Source organism: Protomyctophum bolini (genome assembly GCF_963924005.1).
Source record: "Protomyctophum bolini genome assembly, chromosome: 1".
NCBI classification, from domain to species: domain Eukaryota; kingdom Metazoa; phylum Chordata; class Actinopteri; order Myctophiformes; family Myctophidae; genus Protomyctophum; species Protomyctophum bolini.
Window position 1 is genome coordinate 20,851,331 of NC_137862.1, and position 24,918 is coordinate 20,876,248.

Consider the following 24,918-nt stretch of genomic DNA (forward strand, 5'->3'; position numbering starts at 1 on the left):
GAGATTTTAAAGATGGCGGAGTGCATGGCTGCACGCCTGGCCGCACAGGAGCACCAAATTCAGCTCCTCACTAAGGAGATAACGAGTCTTCGTGACGGCCTGGTGAACGGAGGTCTGAATGACGCCTGTGTCCCCGTTCCCGTCGTCTCCCCGGAGCTGGAGAGCCTCCGCAGCGAGAATGAGAAGCTCACATACCGGCTGCTGCACCTCCGCCGCGGTCTGCAGGCAGAGCTGCAGCTGGAGGCCCAGCAGCGGCAGTCACCAGCAGCCACTGTCACTGTCAAAGCTCCACATAGGAACACTAGCAAGAACCCACCAGATAAGGTAGAAGAACGCGGCCGGCAACGCCTCCTGGCTAGATCTGTTTGCTTCTGTTGTTGTACCACGTCATTATAATAATATAATAATCTAATATTATAAGGAAAAGTAGTCATAATAATCCCGACTACTCTCTCTTTGCCAAGGCCCCTGGCTACTCTACTCCCCCTTTCTAGAAATAGCAGTGACACCCTGTGTCACCCAGTGCCACAACCATGCAGTCTCAAGGGTGCTTGCTTTGAATTCTCTATTTGAGCGACCACATATCAAACAAAAGGTGGATGCTGGCACATACTGTGGCATGGTCTGGTCATGCTGGACCTCCAAAAGGCTTTTGACACCGTGCACCACTCCATACTGGTTAACAAGCTAAAAACAATTGGTTTTGAACTTTTGATAGCATTTTGTGCCTGTGGCTCCCCGGCTATTTATGGTGTCGTCCACATTTTAACAGTTTTGTATTGAGTTGTGCTTGAAATGTACTGCAATTCTCCAATATGTTAAACACTTCAATCAATCAATTGCATCATGTTCTCTTGGGCTTGACACCTTTTAATAATAGTAGATTAGTTGCGACCAAGGTCTCAGTTAACTATGGAATTGTGCATTTCCCGTCGTCACGTGACAGCAGGGATGGAGCATGTCATCAATATTAAGCCCATATGTGGAGATTCCTGATGTCATCAATATTGTTCAGCAACTCTACATCTGACCTCAAACCCTTAGATCTCCATATATGGAGCTGACCTGTTCTGACATTCCATATGTTGATCCTATGGAATGGCCCGGTAGCCAGCGAAAACTGTAGTTCTCAACAGGCCTGAAAATTAAGATCTTACTCCCCATGCCAAAGCACCAGTGCTTGCCCAGTAGTCTGCTGTCACCCATATCCAACGGATATGTTGATCTGACCCCCATTCTAAAGTGCCAGCGCTCACCAAGCAGGCGGATGCGAGCAAGTGACCTCGTCCTTTAGGGTGAGGTCGCTTCTCGACCTCAGGCGTCTTACTGGTAGTATGCATTGTTCATTTGTCCCCTTGGGGATATTCATCTCCACAGTCTGTTACTCTGTTCCAACAGAAAACACATAACCATATAGCACAAAACAACATAGCACACCCATAACGCCAAGACAATACATGAAGTCCCCAGAATACACAGAACCATCATATCAGCTAGCCACAAGCAACTCTAACTCTAAGATCCTATTTTTTATATCTGGAAACTAGAGTTGCAATACCAATACCAACCTTTGACAGCACAGAAATCCAAACAGAAATGTCCTATCTGATTGTATTGGGCGGCTGTGGCTCAGGAGGTAGAGCAGGTCGTCCAATGATCCATCGGTCGGCGGTTCGAATCCCGGCTCCTCTTGTCTACATGTCGAAGTGTCCTTGGGCAAGACACTGAACCCTACATTGCCTCCAATGAGTCGGTCGGTGTGAGCTTGCCACCATTAGTGTGTGAATGTGGGAAGTGAGAACGCTGGCGTCGACTGTTCGCTGCTTCACCTCCCAATGTATGAATGAATTAATCATTGTAAGCGCTTTGAGTAGGCACGTAGCAATTCATTATTAGATAGGACTACCGTACGTTAAACTCACCAACATTAATTTGCAACTGTACAGAAAGCTTGAATTATCCTTTATCTGCAAAGTTTATTTCAAAGAAATCCACCATAGACGTATTAACTACTTTCTATCAATAAATTCGGTGCAGGTGATTGCAGTGTTGCAAGAGTTACAGTTTGGAAGCGCTTGTTGGAAATAAATCACTCAACGTTCTAAATCTTTCATACCACCTGTTTCAAAATTGCACATAATGCAGCAGGAGACAGAGTGTTGCGTTATTGAAAACAAGTGCTTTCAAACAGTCAGAAAGTAGCTCATAATAATAATAAATACGGTGGATATTTATGAAACAAACACTTTGCAGATAGAGGATAATTCAGGCTTTCCGTACAGCTGCAATGTTGTTGAGTTTAACCTTGTTAATATTGTTTAATACAATCAGAGCAGTGCTAAATGTGTGATAACTTTATTGTTTAATGTTTTGTACTTTAATGAAATGTGATGTGGTGTTGATTATGTTTATCATACAAATTAAATGGATGTACATTATGCATGTGCTCTTAACAGGTGGTGATCCCTAATGCCAGGCCAGGTGACAAGCCAGCTGACAAGGGCAAGAAGGAAAAGAAGGACAATAAGGGACAGGAAGCCGGAGGTGGAAAAGAAGTGTGTTCAACTACTACACCATCACATAGGATCCTTCTCTACATCCACCAACTGCTTGCTTGTGTTCATATTAACCAAATAATCCCCATATAATTCCTTGTATGATAAATATTGAAAATAGCAGATGTACAAGCTCTGAGCAGTCGGCATGTTGCTATTTAGCAATTAAAGGCGGTGTGTGTACTGTGTGTGTGTGTGAGTGTGAGTGTGAGTGTGCGTGTGCGTGCGTGCGTGCGCGCGCGCGCGCATGCATACCGGTATAAATCTTTTTTTTAAACAGCCTCAGATACCGGTATTTAGGCTAAATGGGCCTTTGAATAAAAACGACCACCTCGTCTGTGCTCATGTTAAAGTTGATTTTGGCACCTGGTAGCTAAAGCTCTGCCGCCTTCTGGCGTCCAAGCTGTTAATAATCAGGAATAATTATAATAATAATGAACATTACTTACACCACTGTTAATTATGCTTTTGATTAGATTTTGCGTATAAGAAGAGAAGAATATTCTACCCACTCACACAACAGTGTTTATTGACAAGAACAGTAAAGTTACGACCTCAACCTGGGAACCCATCTGCCAAAAAGATTAAGATAAAAATGTTTTCCTTTGAATTTGCCTCGGGTGCACTGCCCTTTTCCATGGTGCGTCTTTGTTTACAGTACTAACGACAAACTCTACACATTGTAATAGGAGTTGCCGACAGATTCAGCTTCCTCCTTTCAAACTTTCGTTGAAAAACTCAATTCTTATAAGAAGCTGTTTTCCCAATTGTAAGTTTTGTGTGTGTGTGTGTGTAGTACTGTGTATGACTCATTCTCGTGTGTTGTGTCCCCAGGTGAAGCCATTGCCTGGCTACATAGCAGAGCGACTAAGTATGTACGAGGAGCTGAAGAAGGAGAGCGATGCCCTGCAGGCGAGAAGAGCTGCAGGCGGAAAGCCAATCACTATTGAGCTTCCGGACGGTCGCAAGGTGGAGGGACAGGCCTGGGTCAGCACCCCCTACCAGCTAGCCTGTGGTATCAGGTATTGTAGGACACCTGCTGGATATGTTTTTTTTTGTCTAATAGATGTTTTGTTGATTGAATACATAGGACCACAATTGAAACAAGTCCCCTTTTAGCCTTAATCTGAATGTCTGACTGTTTATTTTTTTACTCAATTATTACATCAATCAATCAAGAATGTCTGATTGTTAGTAACAATTAGATGTTCATTCTATCTACCGGTAGTCATTATTGTACTGTATCTATAGTGGGCATTACAATTTACAATTTTGGCATTTAGCAGACGCTCTTTATGCAGAGCTACTTAAAGTAAGCAAGGTAAACATATACAGTACATCAAATGCATACAGCGGAGGTGCTACAGGCAAAAAATCGTGCACTTATAATATATGAAATTTGGCACACAGAGCATGCCATAAGGAAAAAATGTGGCTATAGGGCCATCGCAGATTTGTCCCGTGGTGACCATGACAGCCATTTTCCAAAATGGTCACCACCTGTACTGTAGCAAATACACTCACAACAAAAAGCTCTTTCAGACACTAATGTGTGTTGTGGATTAGTCAGGGCCTGGCCGACAACGCAGTCATTTCTCGGGTGAGTGGGGAGCTGTGGGACCTGGACAGACCTTTGGAGAAGGACTGCTCTCTGGAGATTCTCCGCTTTGACAACGAGGATGCCCAGGCGGTGAGTAGCTTTGGTGAGAAGTGGGCAGTGAAAATGTGTTGTGTAGCTTAATAACAATGTTGTGTGTGTGTGTGTGTGTGTGTGTGTGTGTGTGAGTGAGTGTGCGCGTGTGGGAGGAAATCACTATGTGGCCCTCCAACTAAAATCAAACATAAATAGCACTCGGTAGTTCACTGAATAAGAGCTCGTACCACATAAAAAGGGCTCTATTATACTAATAGTCCTTAGTCCAATATTCCAGTGTGCTCCAGCTGAACAAAACCTAAGAATCTGCGAGAATCTGACTGACCTTTCAATTTATTTATTACAGTTTTCAGTGAAATAATTGAATTTATTTCAGCAGTGACGTTTCTGTGTTAAATAACACAATTCCAACTAACTAGGTAATTGCATCCATTTTAACATGAGGAGCTAATTTGACAGCGTCATTTGTTTTTCCGTCTTTCAGGTATACTGGCACTCCAGTGCTCACATCCTGGGGGAAGCAATGGAGTGTTACTATGGAGGCTGCTTATGTTATGGACCCCCCATTGAGAATGGCTTCTACTATGACATGTACATGGATGAGCACACGTAAGCAAAGTACAATCACCATAAAGCCTGAGTTATACTTGGTGTCACGCACGGAAAATAGGAGGTCTACAAGCTCACAACCCGACGCTCTGCGACATGTTGTGAGCTTGTAGATCGGCTATTTCTGGTGATGTGCAATGCCGGTGCACAACGAAGGATAAATCAGGCATAAGCATTTTCTTGACTGCTAAGTGAGATACTAAACACAGGATGGTGAGTGTGTGTCTCATGCAGTGCACTGGTGTGTGCCCATTGATGTTTTAGCAGGGCTGCAGACCAGGAGTGGATTATTAGAAGAACCTGTTGGTCTCATGGTCAGTGCAGAATTCTGGTCCAACTGCAAAACCTGCAGGTCTCATTTATTGAGTCATTTACTGTATTTAATGAGACATCCCAGTTGACATCCCCACTTTCCTTTTCCACAGAATTAATTGATATAATTTAGCAAACATAGTTTGCAGAATCAGAGTGTATGTCGGGTAGAAACCTCATATGTCCAAAAACTGTCAAAAGCAGCACATCAACAAGCTTAACTTGGCACCACATTTCAAGCCTGCGGATCTGCTACTTTTTAGTTTTTTTGGCTTTCGCCTTTATTTATATATTTTTTATAGAGGGACAGACAGTAGGCTGACAGGAAATGTGGAGAGAGATGGGGGGGGGGGGTGACATGCAGTAAAGGCTGTCGGGATCAGGAGTCGAACCCGCGGCACACTGCTAGACTTGGACTACCGGCCAAGGTGCCTGGACCACTGAGCCACGGCCCATCCTACTTTTGATGTTTTTGTGTGACGCTATAGTCTGATCAAAAAGGGTGTTAATTTACAGGCAAAGAAAAGAAAAAAAGTTAAAATATGGAGATAAGATATTTCTTCGCAACAGTGACAATATGTTATATGTTGTTCTAGGAGTGTGTCCAGCAATGAATTTGGGGACCTGGAGACACTGTGTAAAGCCGTGGTGAAGGACAAACAGGCTTTCGAGAGGCTGGAGGTCAGCAAGGAGACACTTCTGAAGATGTTTAAGGTGAGAAAACCATTCTTGCACAACCTGTCCGTTCCTGCCATTCTCTGCAATGCAATCAATAAATGGGAACAAAAAAATTATAAAGTCTGTGTATTTATCAAAGCATAAAAATAAAATTATGATGTAGTCACAAACTATGTTTTGCCTATGATGCCATTCAAAATGTGTAAGGAATCCAGAACAATTTGATATTGAAATCAAAAACAATATATTTTTTATATAATTCTTTGCCTTTGATGGCATTCCTCTACTCGGAATGTCTCTTAATGTGAGCCATTTGTCTTTTAGTACAACACATTCAAGTGTCGCATTCTGAATGAGAAAGTCACCACACCCACTACCACTGTCTACAGGTTAGTGAGTCCAATTGAACTGAGGAGTGATATTACTGAGATGGCTTGATTTAATCCAGAGAACACATTATGATTTAATTGTTTCCGCACAGTGGAACTGCCATTTCTAATAGAATTTTTCACAATCTACAGGTGCGGACCTTTGATTGACCTGTGCAGGGGACCCCATGTCAGACACACTGGAAAGATTAAAGCCATGAAGATCTACAAGGTAGGTGAATGAGACTGGGTTGTCTTTTGAACCACTTGTCTACGTTGACAAATTAAACTGCCCAGTGATTATGCGCCGACGTTGACTTGTTTTAACTCCTATATAACTGAAGCGTTGATGATAGCGTTTCCAAAATGTTTGTTATGGATGAATTAAAATAACATTTTAATTACATAGCCACTTTTACTTCCCGTTTCCGGCCTGTGAGATTTTCGCCTTCAAAATAAGACTACCACTGAAAATATTGTGGCATTGGGTGAATTAAACGATAATTTATTCTGGCATTGAACGCACTCCAAACAAACAATACCTTTGTTTAGATTCAGAAAGTTTTTCTATTGTGCTTGAAATGTACTGTAATTCTGCAAACTGTTAATCAATACGAAGAAAGAAAGAAAAGAAAGGTGTTTTATATTTATACTGCCCCAGAACTCGGTTCCAAGTCACACCAGTTGGTCAGAAATCTGTGTGACCAGTATCTATACTGTTCCTAAGCAACAACAACAAAAAGGACATTTAACAGATGATGTCCAGTATGGAATTAACATGCTGGCATCTAGCACGCTGTACTACATGCCTAAGATAATTCCCCCCATCTATGCCAATTATTACATGTTTACAAGCAAGTACAACATGTACGTTCAATACAAAATATAATCTAGGATTCAGTATACTGTAAACTATGTGGGCAACATTCAGTGCTATAGTCATTAGCCTCTTTTACATTAAGTAGTACAGACATGGAATTGGAGAGCACTGTTGTTCTGCTGTTAAGCACTCAAGCCTCTGCATCCCTATTCTGCGGGGGAACATTTGCCGAAAATAGCAGATCTATTTTCAACAAAGATATTTGGTGTAGAGGGAAAAGTGCCAAGTACAGTTGAAACCCAGGTCCATTTTACTAAGAGACTAGAGTAGCACACGTAGTCGCAGAGTCAAATTGACATCCATGTAAAAGGCACAGTTGACTTGGGAAGATGGGTGTGATATGGTCTGCTCTCCTCACCCTCCCTGCCCGGCTTCCCTCCCCCGAACACGGGCCAAATGTGTTCGCACAGATGCCTAACAAAGCCGGATGCACCACGGTGGATTCGAACCCTCAACCTCTGCGGTGGTGGGCAGGCACTTTACCACCCAAGGAATATCTCCTTCAGAGTATTTCTGATCACACAAACACATTCATATGTCACTATGATTACAGTCACTGTGATTAGTTACTGTGATTACAGGCTATTTGTACAAGCTTACACAGTTGTCCTGGAGTGTCTGTGAATGTGCTCTGCTTTGTCCAGTGAGCCAACATGCACAATATCAGCTGCTGTGCATATTCCCTCGAGTTATAGAGTGAACAGAAGAATATAAAGGCCCTGACACATTGAAAGCGTCAGACATGCATGTCATCAGTCTGTGGTCTTTCAGAGCTCTGCTCTATTTTGGAGCATCAACAATTATGACAGCCAGAGACCAAGTGAAATGGAATGACAATGCGTACCCCTGGTGTCTGTGCGTGTGTGCTTTGTGATGTAGGTATTTTGGTACCTTTTAGTCAGTGCAACGCACTTTAAAAGCCTGTGAAATATTTCTATGCCTTGAATGACACATGGATGAGAGGAGTGCTACAAGTGGATGGTTTATTTTCTGAAACCAAAAGGCTGACAAACGAGCCTATACAGTAAATAACACAGCCCACACCCCAACTTTGTATATCCCCGGTCCGGACTAAAAACTAAAATGACACTGATGGTTTTGCGGTTTTACCATGTGTTACATCACCAGAACTCCGCTACCTACTGGGAGGGGCGTTCTGACATGGAGACCCTGCAGAGGATCTATGGGATCTCCTTCCCCGACTCCAAGATGCTCAAGGAGTGGGAACGCTTCCAGGAAGAGGCCAAGAACAGAGACCACCGCAAGATCGGAAAAGTGAGTATTATTATTAGTGCACTGGCTTTCAAACGTTTATAACATTATATAAAATATATTAAAGATCGGATCTGGAAAGATCGGTATGTCTCAAACTCAAATGATCGGAATCGGATCGGGAACAAAAAAACGGGATCGGGACATCCCTACTAAACAGGCTTTTTGTTGGTGATTCAAATATCACTTGGAAGACTTCCATACTACAATATTGACCTAGAGTATACAGCTCTCTTCCTGGAATTGGACACTGTACTGCTGTATACCACTTTTATCTTACTGCACAGATATAGTGCCTGCAATGTGGCGTCTACGTACATTATATCTCTGGTTTGACACCTGTTGAGGGTGCGAGGAGCCGAGGACTCCACTTTTCACTCCACTGATGACATGTGATTAATTATTTGACTCTGCTGGTTGCCCAGGCTGAATCTGTTGTCACCATGGGAGAAACAGACGGCAGCTCTGATTCAAATGCTTTCCATCACCCCCCAAACCAAGGCACCGTATTGCCCTCCTTTGGTGAAAGCCCGTAAGGAGGGCCATGTTCTTTTAACCCAAGTTTTCTGAAAAACTTCAAATATTTATATAGCAGCATCAAATATTATTTAACATTTTTGAATACTGTACAGAACCCCAAGAGGGGTTCCCGTCCAGAAGGGTTATAACAAGCCTACTAGTATAGATCCCGGGGGACCCCAGTCAACAAAGTATTGTTTATAGGGTTTAAGTCTCTGGCACAGCCCCAAGCCAACAATATTCATTTCTGTTAGATTTCAATTAGTGATTTAAATACATGTGTACCTTTTTAATATAACCATAGCAGAGGTTCTCAAAGTGGGGTCCACGGACCACCAGGGTTCTTTAGGGGTTTTCTAAATGGACCACCTAGTGAGGGAAGAAGGCTCAAAGTCATGAGTCACATTTGGACACAACGCTGTTGCGAGGACATGGATTGCATACTAGCTCGTCACGATCCACTTCCCTTTATCATCTTAGAGCTCATTGGACCTTTTGGCCTGACACTCCCAGACGTGTGTGCGTGCGTGCGAAGTACTGCGAACCTTCTGGCCTGTCAGTTCAGCTGGTATTTGTACAGTGAGTACGCGTGTTGATTAGGTGGCTCCCCCGCTGTGTAGAGAGGAGTTTGTGGACACTTTGTATCTGTGAAGTCATTAACACGTCCTTCTGTCTCTGTCCACAGGATCAAGAACTGTTCTTCTTCCATGATCTCAGCCCCGGAAGCTGCTTCTTCCTGCCACGGGGAGCCTACATCTACAACACCCTCACAGAGTTCATCAGGGTAGGACTGCTTGACTACACAACCCTTAACGCATGAGTAGGACTGCTTGATTACACAACCCTGCCTTAACACATGAGTTCACAGGGGCAAAAGAAGCAGGGGGGGGGGGGGGACACAGACATGTTCCCTCCAATAATAAACAGGGCTACCCCTGCTGGTTGGTGGTTCAGGCTCATAGCGCGCCACTCGGTGGCGCGCTATGAGCTTGTAGATCTGCTATTTTTCAATAGTTAAAACACCAAAAGGGGTTCCCGTACAGAATGGGTTAAAATTGTCTGTACAGGGGGGAATTGAAAAAATAATAATAATACAAAATAAGTATCTTTATTCGGAGGTAAAATTCTATGTTTCGTTAGTGTAATCCAATAAATTATTAAAATATGATATGTGTGTGTGTGTGTGTGTGTGTGTGTGTGTGTGTGTGTGTGTGTGTGTGTGTGTGTGTGTGTGTGTGTGTGTGTGTGTGTGTGTGTGTGTGTGTGTGTGTGTGTGTGTGTGTGTGTGTGTGTGTGTGTGTGTGTGTGTGTGTGTGTGTGTGTGTGTGTAAAAGGAAACTAAAATAAGCATCACCCACCAAAACCCTGCTTAAGTCATCCAACTAACAGTACAGCACAGACAACAGAAATGTGCATGACAATCTAGTGTCAACCACTAGGAAGGCAAGGAAGTGCTGTGGTTGACCCCACTTGGCAGCAATTTTGCTTATAGTTTTCCTTCAGTGGGCCAACAAGTCAAACAAACTACACACCAGAAAACACTCACTCCTGTCAGCTGCCCACAGCCCCGCAATACAATATGGGGAAATTGACAGGTCTGAATTCTCGCTGCTGGCTACAACACATGTGTGTGAAACGAATGTGTGTGACCGTGCCCTTACGTCAGCCTTATGCGTTTTTTTTAACCTGAACCGGCAAACAAAGACGGACAGAGTGACAGACTCACGGGAGCGAATACATAGTCCACACACCCCGTGGACAAGATAATCAATGTTGGTGTTGCAGCCCTGAACTGTTGATAGACTTGTCTGACCTGTCTACATTATTACTGATTGCTGTGAGTGCAGTCGGACCATGTTGAAAGGACATCCTGGGCCTTCTATTTATTTGATCAGCCCAAAACATTGTGTTTATTGTTAACATTTGAGTTGGCTTTGTCCGCGGCGTAAACATCTTTAAATAAATAATTTTTGAACGTCTACAGGGGAAAATGGGAATTATATCCTGGGCCGTCGTCATTCTGAAAAGGGGCAGACTGCGACGCTCTATCCCACTCTGTCCGATGAAATCCCTGTATGCAGTATCTTAAAACGTATTAAAAATGCGAATTAAACAATGAAAACATAACGTGTGTAACTCGTTATTGGGAGGGAAGCTGTTCTACAGTCAATTAACTTGTGTAAGTTGTGAATGAGAGTGTTAATTGAATAGAGAGAGAGAGAGGATAGTTGTTTAGAGTTTACACTAGATGAAGTAGGAATGCTATAGTTTAAACACACCTTTGCTTCACAGATCTGAGTTGGTAAAGTGGCGACTTCTCTGGTATTCTTTGGGAGCCATTTGAACAAGAACCCCTTTAGAATCTATTAAAGGCCCTCTTGTTGAAATGGCTCAGCTATAACCTTGCTGCAGTAACTCACATGTTTTTCCCAGACATTTTCTTTTGTTCCTCACGGTAATGACTTACCTACTCATAGCCAGAGACATAAAAGGGCCGCAATAAGAATCTTGAATTGCTTTTCTCAGAAGAGGAATTTGAACCATAAGAAAACAAGTGCATCACGTGGTACCACGCGTGGTGGTACGCCCTTTTGTTAAACTGAGGTTTGAGACGAATGTCCCTTGGGAGCCACCAAGTTTAAAGACAACAGACTGTCCTCGTACAGTGTAATTGATGCACTGAGGTAGCCACATGCCAAAACACATTTTTTCTGGTGCGGCCAAAAATAAAATATATGTTTTTTCTCTACTCACTTCTATTTACTTACAGTAGTTGCAATTATAATTATTTTTAATTGAAGTACAAAATGTACTATGTTTAAAAGTCATTCTGTGTGCCAGTGTTTGCATGGGGAATTTCCATAGAAACGTTTACATGGAAATTTCCATATTTTCCTTTGAGTTGCTTGCAAGTCGGTATGTGGCTCTTGGCAGATCCTACCATACTGATGACTGCCATCATAGGACCTAAGCCTCATACAGCGAAAGGGTCTTGACTTGTCCCACCTACGACTGATTTTCATGGGAGAAATGGTAAATGGTGCATTTATATAGCGCCTTTATCCAAGGCACTTTACATTGTGCATTTCCCATTCACACACGCATTCATACACCAATGGCGGAGGAAACCATAGAAGGCACCAACCTGCTCATCGGGAGTAATTAGGGGTTCAGAGTCTTGCTCAAGGACACTTCGACACACATTCAGGGGGAGCCTGGGATCGAACTGGGAACCTTCCGGTTCCTATCAGGCGCTTTCGTCTAAAAGGTCTGTCTCTCTCCTCAGGAGGAGTACTGTAGAAGAGGCTTCCAGGAAGTGGCCTCCCCCAACATCTTTAACAGTAAGCTGTGGGAGACGTCGGGCCACTGGCAGCACTACAGCGAGAACATCTTCTCCTTCCCTGTGGAGGATGACATCTTTGCACTGAAGCCAATGAACTGCCCCGGACACTGGTACATTAACCCTTTTTTTTTTTTTTTTATATATATATTTTATCCCACGATTTTGTAACCCATTTTTCACCCCTGTGCCAATCATCTACTGTGATCCTGGGCTCTACACACCCTCCGCCAACCTGGGGAGAGCAACGGACTTAACTCATGCTCCCTTCATGCCTGAGTATCCAAGTTGCTCCTTTACACCTGACAGGGGGGAGTTTCCCTGGTTGGACGTAGCGCGTGGAAGGAACACGTTATTCCAACCAGTTCCTTTCCCCTCCATCAGGCGCATTAACCCTTTTTGACCGATTGTTAACACAATTTGGGCCCAAGACGTCTCCAGACATCCTAGGAATTGTCAGTGATCAACTTTTTTCATGTCAAGGACCCCCAGAATTATCTGTATTTGCCTGCGGACCCCCATCTGAAAATATTTAGTTCCAGGGACCCCCCCAGAAGCAAAGATTTTAGTTAAAACGTTCGCTCTGAAATAATATAATTATATTAAAAGATTTGCGCCACATTTTTTTCCATTCAAAAATGGCAGATCTACAAGCTCATAGTGCGGCGATGCATTTTTAAATGTATAATACATTTTATTGTGCCAGTTTAACCACTTTCAATCCCTCACCTCTATTTTGTGAATGTCATTATTGTCTATATCATACTATAATTCAGGCAAATATCTCACAACGGGTAAGGGCTAGTTGTTTAAATGAATAACCTTTCCTGTCGACTGTGAACTGAGAATTACAATAACCCCCCCTCTTTATCTACTCTTTCTCTGTGTCAGTCTGATGTTCAGCTACAGACCTCGGTCGTGGAGGGAGCTTCCTCTGAGGCTGGCAGACTTTGGAGTCCTCCACAGAAACGAACTGTCTGGAACCTTAACTGGCCTGACCAGAGTGCGGCGCTTCCAGCAAGATGATGCCCACATCTTCTGCACAATGGATCAGGTGACTCAGACTGTACCGCTGTAAATCTACATAACTCCTACTGCACCATGGATCAGGTCCATGTACCACTGCAAAGCTAAGGTTCAGAACTCCTACTGCACCATGGATCAGGTCCATGTACCACTGCAAAGCTAAGGTTCATAACTCCTACTGCACCATGGATCAGGTCCATGTACCACTGCAAAGCTAAGGTTCAGAACTCCTACTGCACCATGGATCAGGTCCATGTACCACTGCAAAGCTAAGGTTCAGAACTCCTACTGCACCATGGATCAGGTCCATGTACCACTGCAAAGCTAAGGTTCAGAACTCCTACTGCACCATGGATCAGGTCCATGTACCACTGCAAAGCTAAGGTTCAGAACTCCTACTCCTCTTGTGACCTGAAGTACTGCTGGGTTTCACGCTGCAGTTTTCAGGCAATATTTACTCTGAATTGAGATACCTATGTTTCTGACCCCTCTCTCTCTCTCTCTCTCTCTCTCTCTCTCTCTCTCTCTTCCCTCCCTCCCCTCTTGTACAGATTGAGTCTGAGATGAAAGGCTGTCTCGACTTCCTGCGCTGCGTCTACCATGTGTTTGGCTTCTCCTTCCAGCTTCACCTGTCCACTCGCCCAGAAAAGTACCTTGGTGACATTGCTGTGTGGAATCAGGCTGAGAAGGTACTGTAGTACACAGTTTAATCAGGGTCCAACACCAGCCAAACATCATTCTTTTTTAAAGTATGTTAACCCATTAAAACGGGGAAGCATCTGTCATTTTAGATTTTAGCTACAGTATATATATACAATCAGTTCCGGTTCAAACAATGATAAACATCCACTAGCTATTTCACAGGTCAGGTGGAGAGGTGGTCCGATCGGGGAATAATTGTTTTTGTCACATCTAAGTCAAATTAAGCTCTAATCAAGCCCTGAATATCGCATTTTGAGCATATTATGATCCATAATGCACATAAAGACCGAGAGTGCACGCGAGTATTTTGGCTGTTTTTAGGTAAACGTCACGGTCCGTTAGCATAAAATGCTAACGGTCCGTACTTATTATTATTTTTTCCCCTGGATTATGGGGAATAAAACAAATCTCTGGATTACGGGCATGGCATCCATTGCAAAACTGAATTAATCTCGTTTTCTCAGGCACGGTGCGGAACCAGTTAATGACTTGTGCTTGATTTGTTTCCCAACTTGCATTTGATCCTCAGGAAATTGCTTGCAAACAAACAAATTAGCCCATATGGTGCTACTTCATAGTCCCACACAGGTACTTTAATCAGATTTAAATTATTTATTTCTCCTCTGTGGCAGCAACTGGAGAACAGCTTGAATGAGTTTGGGGAGCCATGGAAACTCAACCCAGGAGATGGTGCTTTTTATGGACCCAAGGTCTGCGTGATTTCTCTGTATTTCCTCTCCCTTAAATGAAAATATATTCAAATCAGTGAGCGGGCTCAACCAGCTAAACATACATGCTGTTTTTCAGATTGACATTAAGATCAAAGATGCGATTGGACGCTACCATCAGTGTGCAACTATTCAGCTGGACTTCCAGCTTCCAATCCGCTTCAACCTGACATTTATGGGGTGAGTCAGCGCTAATCAAATTTAATTTATTGAAGAACATTCAAGCATTAAAAACAGAATAACAGCAGCATAATCCCAGAACTCCTGGCCTCCTGGCCTGGCTGGCAGCCCGTCACGGCAGAAACCTCCTGCGGTGTCATCTTGCATCTACACTGAGATTATCTCCCTAAATGGTGATAAATATGAACTGAATGTACTTCGTGATATTACATTATATAATAATGCTTACTGGTTAACTTAAGAACATCCATGTATGTATACCGGTGTATTTACTAAAACAGATATTGCTAACGAAGAGTTTATGTTTAGCAGTCCATGGGCGATGTCAGATGGGACAGTTGCAGTCAAGTCAAATTAGCATTTTGGGTTTAGGTGGGAGAGAATTCATTAATGTTGTTCTACAAGGTTGAACATAAGTAGTATAAATACACATTTGACAGTCTATAAATCTTGCTACTACAACGTGTGTGTGTGTGTGTGTGTGTGTGTGTGTGTGTGTGTGTGTGTGTGTGTGTGTGTGTGTGTGTGTGTGTGTGTGTGTGTGTGTGTGTGTGTGTGTGTGTGTGTGTGGTCTCTGACTGACATTACGTTATGAAGTGGGTTATGCAACTTTAGATTGATCTTTTTGACAATTGAGTGGGTTATACAGCTTTAGAATGCTCCACTTGGAAAAACATCCTTCATGTTGCAGCTTGGTAAAGGAAAATGCTTCATACTCAAGCAGTTTTGTCCATTCTGTGTCTGTTTTATCACTGTTATGTGAAGTTGTTTCGTTCGCCCAACCGACTTCCAACCAACTTCAAATTCATCACACGTGTTGCACACCACCCCAGGGAGTGAAACATCGAGTTGGTCAGATAGGCGGTTGTCCAGAACTGCCAGAAAGGACTCTGGCTGTGGCCTAAATGAGCCAATTGATTGCCATGGCAACCCCAGTCTAAGGTTTCCAGTTTGCACTCTTCAGACATTCTCCACGTTTACCACTGCACAAAGACTTTATCCAAAATAGCAGAGCACCATATGGCCATATACTGATAGCATCTGGGATCTCCTATTGCGCTTAAAAGGGACAAGGACAAGACAAGACAAGACAGATATATCCGTATGGGCATAAAAGACACGTACACAGACGGTTACTATAACTGACAACAGTTATAAGGGGAATTGCATAACAGGGTTTGGTATGCATTCCCTATTTGCATCGTTTCCAACTTGCATCATTCTCAAGTAGGCCGGTGCCTGACGGGCACATGTCTAGTACAGGTAATTAAGCCTTGCAGAGCCATGTGGCTTCTCCTCTTACTGTATGCGTGAGGCAGCTTGATGTACAAGTTCATCCCCTAGCCTGGACATGACGCTAGTACAGTGTATGTCGCAGGGACTCCCAATCCAACCCATGATGCTGAGTGCCAAGCAGGGATGCATAGTCTTTAGTATGACCCAGCCAGGGAATCAAACCCCAACCTCCCAATCTCATGGCGGACACACCACAGGTCACTGAGCTGGTTAGTTATACAGGTACAAGCAGCAAAATCTATCATCCACAGCTGTCCCTACAGGATAATGTAAAAATCTGAACTCCATATATAATATAATAATTATTATTATATAATGTATAATTATATGAAGAATCATGACATCATTATGATGAGTATAGGAAGTTGTTAGTTGTACATACTGTACTTAATGTTGCTATAATTTTGGCCTACGAATGTACACTGAAAATGTTGCACATTCAAACCTACTGTAGTTATGCTTGCAATACTCTGGAAGCTTCTGTACTTTTAACTATGAAATTAAATGTATCTTGATGCTATTAGTATATTTGTTTATACAGAGCTTGGGTGAATTTGCCAGGGTGGACCACTTCCACCTCCTGATATCAAAATGTACTGTATGATTTCTGAATGTTTGGGTTGGTCAGATTTACAGTAGCTGTCAAGCACTGATTTCCAAAATGTATAACATATTTATTGTTTATGAGAATGTTGAATTGTCTTTACATTGCATTATGCAACCAGTAGGTGCTATGGCATTAAACTATAATCAGCACCTATACAGGTCGCAGAAGTCTGACTTGGATGATCTGATCAAAAGGTTGACAACCTCCCACTACAAAATAAACCAGGTAGATGATACCTCCAGAGGGCTTAGCTGTAAGATTTGGAACCACCCCTGCCTATTATATACACTTACTTACTTATGTACTTGCACCACCTACAGTACGTAAGCACACACTAGTCTTAGCATCAATTACATTATGCTGACACTGTGCTCGGTGTGCTGCTGACACCTCACTTATACAATATACACAGCCCAAAACATGTCATCCAATGGTGACTAACTGAGGATGCCTCATCCAGTGGTGACTACATTATTACTATTCTCACTTTTCTTTTGCCAACTAGTCCATGTCATCAAAATCCTCTAAAATTGACCACATGTTCTTGAAACAAGGACTTTTTAAATGTACCACGGTCAAGACTGAACAAATTGTTTCTTTGCTGTTTTGGCTCCTGTTTGGCCCATGATTTGGCTGTGGAAAAGCCTTCTACAAGCAGAGGAAACTAATCACAGTACAATTCATGTAACCGACATACTTTGTTATTTTTCATCCTTAAATGGTGCATTTATATAGCGCTTTTATCCAAAGCGAGTTACATACTGTAGATGCTCTACCGGCCATTCTACTTTATAGAGGGTATGAATGCATAAAGTGAGTGGCAGATCGAGTGGCAAAGTGAATGACAAAGTGAATTTTAGGTTGTTTAAAAATGCATAACTTCTGGGTATGATGATGATGATGTCACACGCAAACCCTCTATTGTTCTATCCTATTGTTTTGAGAGGTGTTGTATAAGTAAAGGCTTACATTTAGTTTTGTTTGTCTTGTAGGAAGGATGGAGATGACAAGGCAAGACCAGTTATTATCCATCGTGCCATCCTGGGCTCAGTGGAAAGGATGATTGCCATTCTCACAGAGAACTATGCAGGGAAATGGTGAGGCGTCAACTTGTCAGTACTGAAGTCTGTTATCGTCGCTGTCGGGCAGAAACCTCTTATCTCCATATTCTAACTTTTTTTTTTTTATCATACTACAGTGTCACTCAAAAACATCAAAAAGCTAAATCAAAAGTAGCAGATTCACAAGCTCAAAGCACGGCACAAAGCGACACATTTTGAGGTTGTAGATCTGCTACCTTTGCTATTTTTTTATTTGAATCCTGAAAGGTAACAGTTTTGGACCCGTGTTTGGTTTCCACCCGACAGAGATGTTATGCTTCTTAGGTTCAATTGCGGTTTTAGAGACATGTAAGCTCAAAAAGTTGCTTTTTATGGACCTAGAAGCCAAATCCAAGTTAAGGTTGTGATTTATGGTTGTCATTTGTTTTGCCTTCACTGTAAAAGCATATAGATTCTATAGCTGTAACATACTTTAAATGTTTTTTACCATCTTCTTTCAAATGGGATATCATATACTGAAATAAGGATAGAATCAAAGTGCAACATTACTATAAATGTGGCCCTGTGATCTCATCTTAATTTTTTAGTAAGGCAACACTTTAGATAAAATATCACATTTTCAAGGGTGATTTGAAGCAACAAAATAATTGAATTCTGAGGTTTCAAACATAAAATAAAATAGTTTAAAGCAATTGGAATAAATAAAATCCGACAACTTGAGAATACTTCTTTGCTCCCTAGAGGGACATTTGGGTGTCGTAGAAGCAAAAGCATTTTTTGACTGTATGTTCACTTCAGACTAACTGTGATTGTGGGATTGTCCAATTTTCCACCCATTGTATTGTGTTCTTCCCCAAGGCCGCTGTGGCTGTCGCCACGTCAAGTGATGGTTGTACCCGTCAACCCGTCTTGTGAAGAGTATGCCAAGATGGTAAATACCTCTCCATTTTATATTGTCTGTCGGGCAGAAACCTCCATATTTGTACTTTTTGGGTTTGCTCGTAAATTATGGTCTACTTGATACGTAAATAGCAGATCTACAAGGTCGGAACGCTGTGCGAAGCGATGCATTTTGAGCTTGTCGATCTGCTATTTTATGAATTTGAATTAAGTTTTTGGACATATGAGGTTTTCACCCGACAGCGACAATCTGCTTGTATTGTAGAGAGATATGTAGAGGCTGTCTGTTGTATGTCTTGTGTTATTGCTAATTGCTAATTTTTGCTATTGTTAATTACATTGCTTGTGTGCTCTGGTTGGGTTTTGAACCTTCTAGGTCAGCACTACAGTTACTGTGCATTAGTGTTGAAGAATAAGACATCTGTAAATACATTTTACATATGATTAATTATGTGATTAAACATAATCTATGCAAATCTATCATAACACATTTTAGTTGAACCCTGTATTCATGGATTCAAGTTCTCAGTCGCTTCTATGATAGCATGTTGTGCAAAATAACCCTACAAAGTTAGTGAAAATAACCTACAAGCTCCCAATCATAGACTGTAAAAAATATGGACAAAGCGTTCTCCGGGTCTAACATGAACGTAAAATGAAGCCTGTCAGTCCTTGAATTGTAAATCGCCATCTTTCTAGATCCTTTTTGGCCCAGCTGGCTTCCGTTGGTGGGAGGGGAATCCCGATCATAGACTGTAACGGTAGCCACGCCCCTCAGAACATATGCGACTTTATGGTCATTTTTTTAATAAATGGGACCATAATTTTCCAAAAAGAATATTATGACATTAGAAATGAGACTTTAAACTAGTGACTGGAAGCAGAAAGTATTCATGACCATGTTTATTAAGGTAATACAGTCTAGGTGAAGTTGGGCCCGAATACATGGACTTCTATGGGGCTATGGGTTTTTCTGGGTCCAATGACAGTGCCACAACAGGCCATTATATGAACTTTCAGGAAATCCCGATTTCCTCAGTGGCTTCACAAAATATCTGTCTGACTGCCCCCCTGCTCCCATACATCTGCAATGAATTGAGAGGTTCTAGACAAGCTATTTTCTGTTATTTTACCATTAGAGCATTATGTTCAGAAGCATCTTGCATAAAATGTTAATCTTGTGATTTCTTCACCTGGTTGGCAACATGAATAACAGCAGGAACAATATTACTAAATCATCAGAATTTTACACATTGTGTTAATTTCTTAGGAATCCACGTTAGTGTGGGGGGCTCCATTCATATTTTTTCCACAAATCGCATAATAGGAATCAGGACTTGGCACATTATTTCAGTCGTGAGATTGAATTTTTCCTTAATCCATGCGTTTAATGAGTGGTATTTGTTGCTGTCAGTTGTGTAAGCAGTTTGTGGAGGCTGGCTTCATGGCAGATGCTGACTTGGACTCCAGCTGCCTGCTCAACAAGAAAATCCGCAATGCTCAGTTGGCACAGTGCAACTTCATTCTGGGTAAGGAAGATTGTCGCCATTATGCCATTACATGAGCACTGACTGACAGCAATTGGGTTGACTGTAACTACCCACTACAGTCAGGGTCATTCTTTTTTCAATTTATTTCCAGAACATTCATGATTTATTGTCTTCCACCAGGCCGAAGGCATGGGGAGAGAGTATGTTTTGCACTCTGTCCGTTCAAGGTTCAAGTTTATTTAGTGTCCCCTAAGGGAAAATTGGGTTGCAGCATAGACAGTATGAAACAGTATAAATAAACAAACAGTTCACATGGCAGATACCAAAGTATAAAAGTTGCACGTAACCATTAAAGTGTGTTAAAGTGCTATGCGATAGGTCATATAAAGTGTGTGTGCATAGACATTAGGCACGAGACCAATACAGTAAAAAGTAAAAGTGCTTATCATAAGGTTATTTCCTCGATCTACCCACAGCAGCATTTAGTGTGCAAATAGAGACGGGGGCAAAGGAATGTTTGTGCCTAGATATTTGTAGCTGGGTACAATATCTACAGTCTGTCCATTGACAACACTTCTGGGGGGATTGTGGGGAACGTCTAAAATCTATGCATAGCTCTTTTGTTTTAGAGACAAAAGCTGCAAGGAGGCATTGTCACACCAGGATAGAAAGTCGTCTACCACTTGCCCGTGACAGTTCTCATCATTATCAAGCAGGCTGACGATGACGTCAGTGTACTTAGTGATTAATCTGTTGTAGACATGCATGGCTAACGCAATCGTTGGTATAAAGAATGTAAAGAAAGGCAGATAAAACACAAGCCAGTAGAAGATGTCAGGAAGCTAGACAGTATCTCGTTAACCCTTACACGTTGAGATCTGTTAGTTAAGAAGTCAAGAATCAGACAAGGATCTACACCAAAGGAGTTAACCAGTTTATCAACCAAGACATGGGGCTGTATGGTATTAAATGCTGAGGAAAAATCAATAAAGAGCAGCCTGGCATGGGTTTTACTACCTTCAAGCAAGGTGTTTGTGCAGGAGATTAAGTAAGGTGGCAAGTGCATCTTGAACACCCCTTCCAGCCCTATACGCAGACTGGAGGGGGTCCTGTAGGCGCTCAGTTTTTGCCACGAGCTCGGTGTCTGTGTCCGTCCGTCTGTTACCAGCTAATCTCCGGCACCGTTAACCCGGTCGATGCCAAATTTTGCGCGCACACTCCCTGGATGTCAACGATGAACGGCCAGAAAGGCCGGTTATAGCGCGGTGAGTGAGACTGCGCACTGCTGTGATAAGTCCTGTGGGTGAGTGATGCCTGCATGAGAGATAGGCTACCATGTCGTCAAGGCAGTCATAATCAACGTTTATGGAGTGATTTGATCATTGATGAACGAATCATATGGATGAAGGCTTGCATGTGTGCTGGTATGTGTTGGCGACACACGCCGCGGTCCCGTCCTCCCGACCCCCGAAAATGAACTGTCAAAGCACTTATTTAAATGGTGAATGATTAAGCCCCTTATGCCTATATCCTGCTACAATTGCAAATAGGCAAGCTGTATGCTTGTCATTGTCACTTGGAAATAAAGGCGTGCAGTCCATTTATGCCTTTTTTTAAATGTGATTAGGCTATATAGGCATCTGATGTCACGCTCATGCTGGCGATGCCGCATGCGCTCCCAAATCATCTCACAAGTGCACTCGCATAACAAGGACAGTAAAGCACTGTTTGATTAAGCACAAACTAATACATTGTAAACATGTTATATTGTTTTTAATTGCGCCCATTTTAATTACTTGTAAAGTTGGAAATCTCTCTTTTTCTTCTTTTGTTTTACATGTATATACAGTTTTATATTAACATTTTAGGAGTGAAAACATATGTTTAGATGCCTGTGACAGCGTGTCAGCAGTTCAGACAATGCTGCTCCGCTTGTGTACGACAGAAAAACAGCCGAGGACAAAGCGTACGACAGCTCCCGACAGCTTTGTCAAGTTCAATTTCAAGCTTTGGCGGAAATGGTAAATGCCGAATGGTAAAGGCGTACGCACGATTGATAAATGAAAGCCTATCTCAATAGTCATGTGTTCAAGCCAGATCTGTCTGATATTTCATATTCCATCCTAATTGGCTAACATTGGCTTTCAAAATTGGCAGGATTGGCTTGTTTTGAACAAAAAACCTCAAATCATGAATGCAGCGTGCAATATACGTGAAATCTTTCACAGACTTTCCTACTAGGCTGAGGAATATATTATATATCCCACCCTTTTCACATTGGCCTGTTATAGTGCCACCAACAGGTGGATTTTTGCAAAACATATTTTTGGAACAAAATGCCTCAAATCATGAATGCAGCGTGTAATTTACATGAAATCTTTCACAGACTTTCCTACTAGGCTGAGGAATATATCTCACCCTTTTCACATTGGCCTGTTATAGCGCCACCAACAGGTGGAGTTTTGCAAAACACATTTTTGGAACAAAATGCCATCCAAGGCTTAAGAAGAAATGGCACCCTTTTCACATTGGCCTATTATAGCGCCACCAGGAGGCCACAACCTGACTTGCCCTGGTGGAGACCTGTGCCCCGAGGGGCACTTTATCTAGTTTCAATGTAGATTGCATTTGTAAACATTAAAGTACTGTAGTATTTAGTTTGATTTGAAGGCCAATTTGATTCCTAACCTTGCAACCCAGCCACTGAGCCACCCACAGTGTAGGTGGCTATTTGATGGAAATCATGAACCATGATGAGTGAGGATCAGCTACTTCAATATTGATTACATTTGTATTAAAAAAATATTTTAATTTGAATATAAATTGTTTCCTAACCCTCTGTCTGTAAGTCAACATTGAACTGCTCTGTGTGTTCTGACAGTGGTTGGCGAGAAGGAGAGGCTGACTAACTCTGTCAACGTGCGTACGAGGGACAACAAGATCCATGGAGAGCTGTCTGTCACCGAGGTGATGGCCCGCCTCACCCTGCTCAAGCAGGCCCGCTGTCAGAACGCTGAGGAGGAGTTCTGAGACACATGATGGCAGAATGGAACACACTTGTACTAGGACACTTGTACTAACGGTACCTGAGCAATTGGGGTAAAGGGAAACAAAAAAAGAAGGAAGACGAGTTTGGGGGATGTGTAAAAGTTGAACAGCCAAGGATAAGGAATGAGCTGAGGAGAGGCCTGTGTCTATAGATTCTGTATCCATAGTGATTTTGCCAAGATCACACAATGGTTTAAAGCAGGGGTCTTCAACAGGGGGTCCACTTGTTTTGTTTTGTTTTTGCCAGCTGCTTGAACATGGTCACTACTAGTGACTGTAGTAACAACCTAGTGGAAACTTTTTCATCATTGGCCTCTAAGCCAATGGGAGACTTACCCATAAAACCGATAGTCTGAACGGCATAAAACCCATATTTTGAAGTCTGAACGCCGCAATGTGAACCCGTATTGGCTGCATACTCTGAACACCGCAACGTGAAGCTGTGAGCTGATCAGAGGCTGCGGCACACAAACTGATTATAGATGTTCATAATCGAGAACTTGCTGCAGGTGGAAATTATGACGGAGTCATTCTTGTTTTACATTGAACACTTCAACCCTGGCATCCCTATGTTGGGGTGGAAATTAGCTGAAAATGCGTACTTTGAGGTGGCTATTTTTGGCAAAAGAAACCCATAAAAACAAAAATCTAAAGAGCAGACAAAGTACTCAAGGCTCAAGTCAAGAGTAAAGGTTCAAGTGCATCGGAAAAACTTTTAAATATATGAAAAAGTGGAACAAAAGTGTAGTGGGGGTCCGTGCTTCATTTCTCTCTCAGCTAAGGGGTCCTTGGTCTGAAGACCCCTGGTTTAAAGTCTTTGCTCTCATCTTGTTTGGCACTATATTTATACTGAATCTTGCAATTTAGCATTAAGAAAGGACCAGATATGTTGAACAATTCTGTTAAAGCTGTTATTTGTCCATGGAGCCCTTCAGAATCCTTAGAAGGATGGTGAGTTCATACGGTATATCAGGATAATGTACTATGGAAATGTTTGTTAGGTTTTAATTGAAGCTATGTGAATGTAAGATTGACTTTTTTTGAAGGTATGTGAATGTAAGATTGACTTTTTTTTCCCATCAAGTCCGTCCCCTTGGTGGTTGGCACAATCTTCAAATAAAAACAATGCCTCATTCAAGCAGACTCATATGAACTGTGAGCTCTTGCACTTGAAACACTAACTAAACCATAATGCAGTATATATTTCTCTCCTTTATATCTCTTGTCGTTGGTACTGTATAACCGCTCTAATGTTATTTGTTTAACAAACCTGTTTTTAACTTGTCTCTGTACAGCACTTTGGAACTTTGTTATGAAGTGATATGCAAATCATGACAGATCATACTAATGGTATCTGTGCAATTGCTATTACATAATATCAGTCAGGTCTTTCATTTGCTGTAAAATAGTAATTTGTGTTAAAGTGGAAATGTTGGGCGTAGCTAAAGGATTTCAGGGCCAAGGCAAGTAAGAATCTGTAATAGTGGTTCAGGGACTCCCAGGGTTATGGCTGGGGGTCCTAAAATAAAAATAAAAGTTACTTCTATAGGTTACTGCACGCAGGTCCCCCACTCTGGTGATGCATCATGTGTGGGAAATGCCTGGTCACGCGAGGTTACCATGGCAACAATTAACGTGGTAGTCACTTAGTCCATAGAGCTATGGGGAGGGGGTAGTGTAGTCAGGGCGAATG

At 42.2% G+C, this 24,918-nt stretch overlaps 1 protein-coding gene across 1 annotated transcript; it reads left to right on the plus strand.

Annotated features, from left to right (window-relative positions):
- Positions 1-10: 10 nt before the first annotated feature.
- tars3 (threonyl-tRNA synthetase 3) lies at positions 11-24,363 on the plus strand. The gene is made up of 19 exons (XM_080764643.1): positions 11-324; positions 2,457-2,555; positions 3,390-3,577; positions 4,122-4,245; positions 4,694-4,818; positions 5,727-5,844; positions 6,133-6,197; positions 6,330-6,408; positions 8,185-8,331; positions 9,533-9,631; positions 12,134-12,300; positions 13,079-13,241; positions 13,765-13,902; positions 14,548-14,625; positions 14,723-14,823; positions 17,719-17,823; positions 18,646-18,718; positions 20,102-20,216; positions 23,059-24,363. The coding sequence occupies exons 1-19, from the start codon at positions 13-15 to the stop codon at positions 23,205-23,207; spliced, it is 2,445 nt and encodes an 814-aa protein (XP_080620769.1). The 5' UTR covers positions 11-12; the 3' UTR covers positions 23,208-24,363.
- The last annotated feature ends 555 nt before the right edge of the window (positions 24,364-24,918 follow it).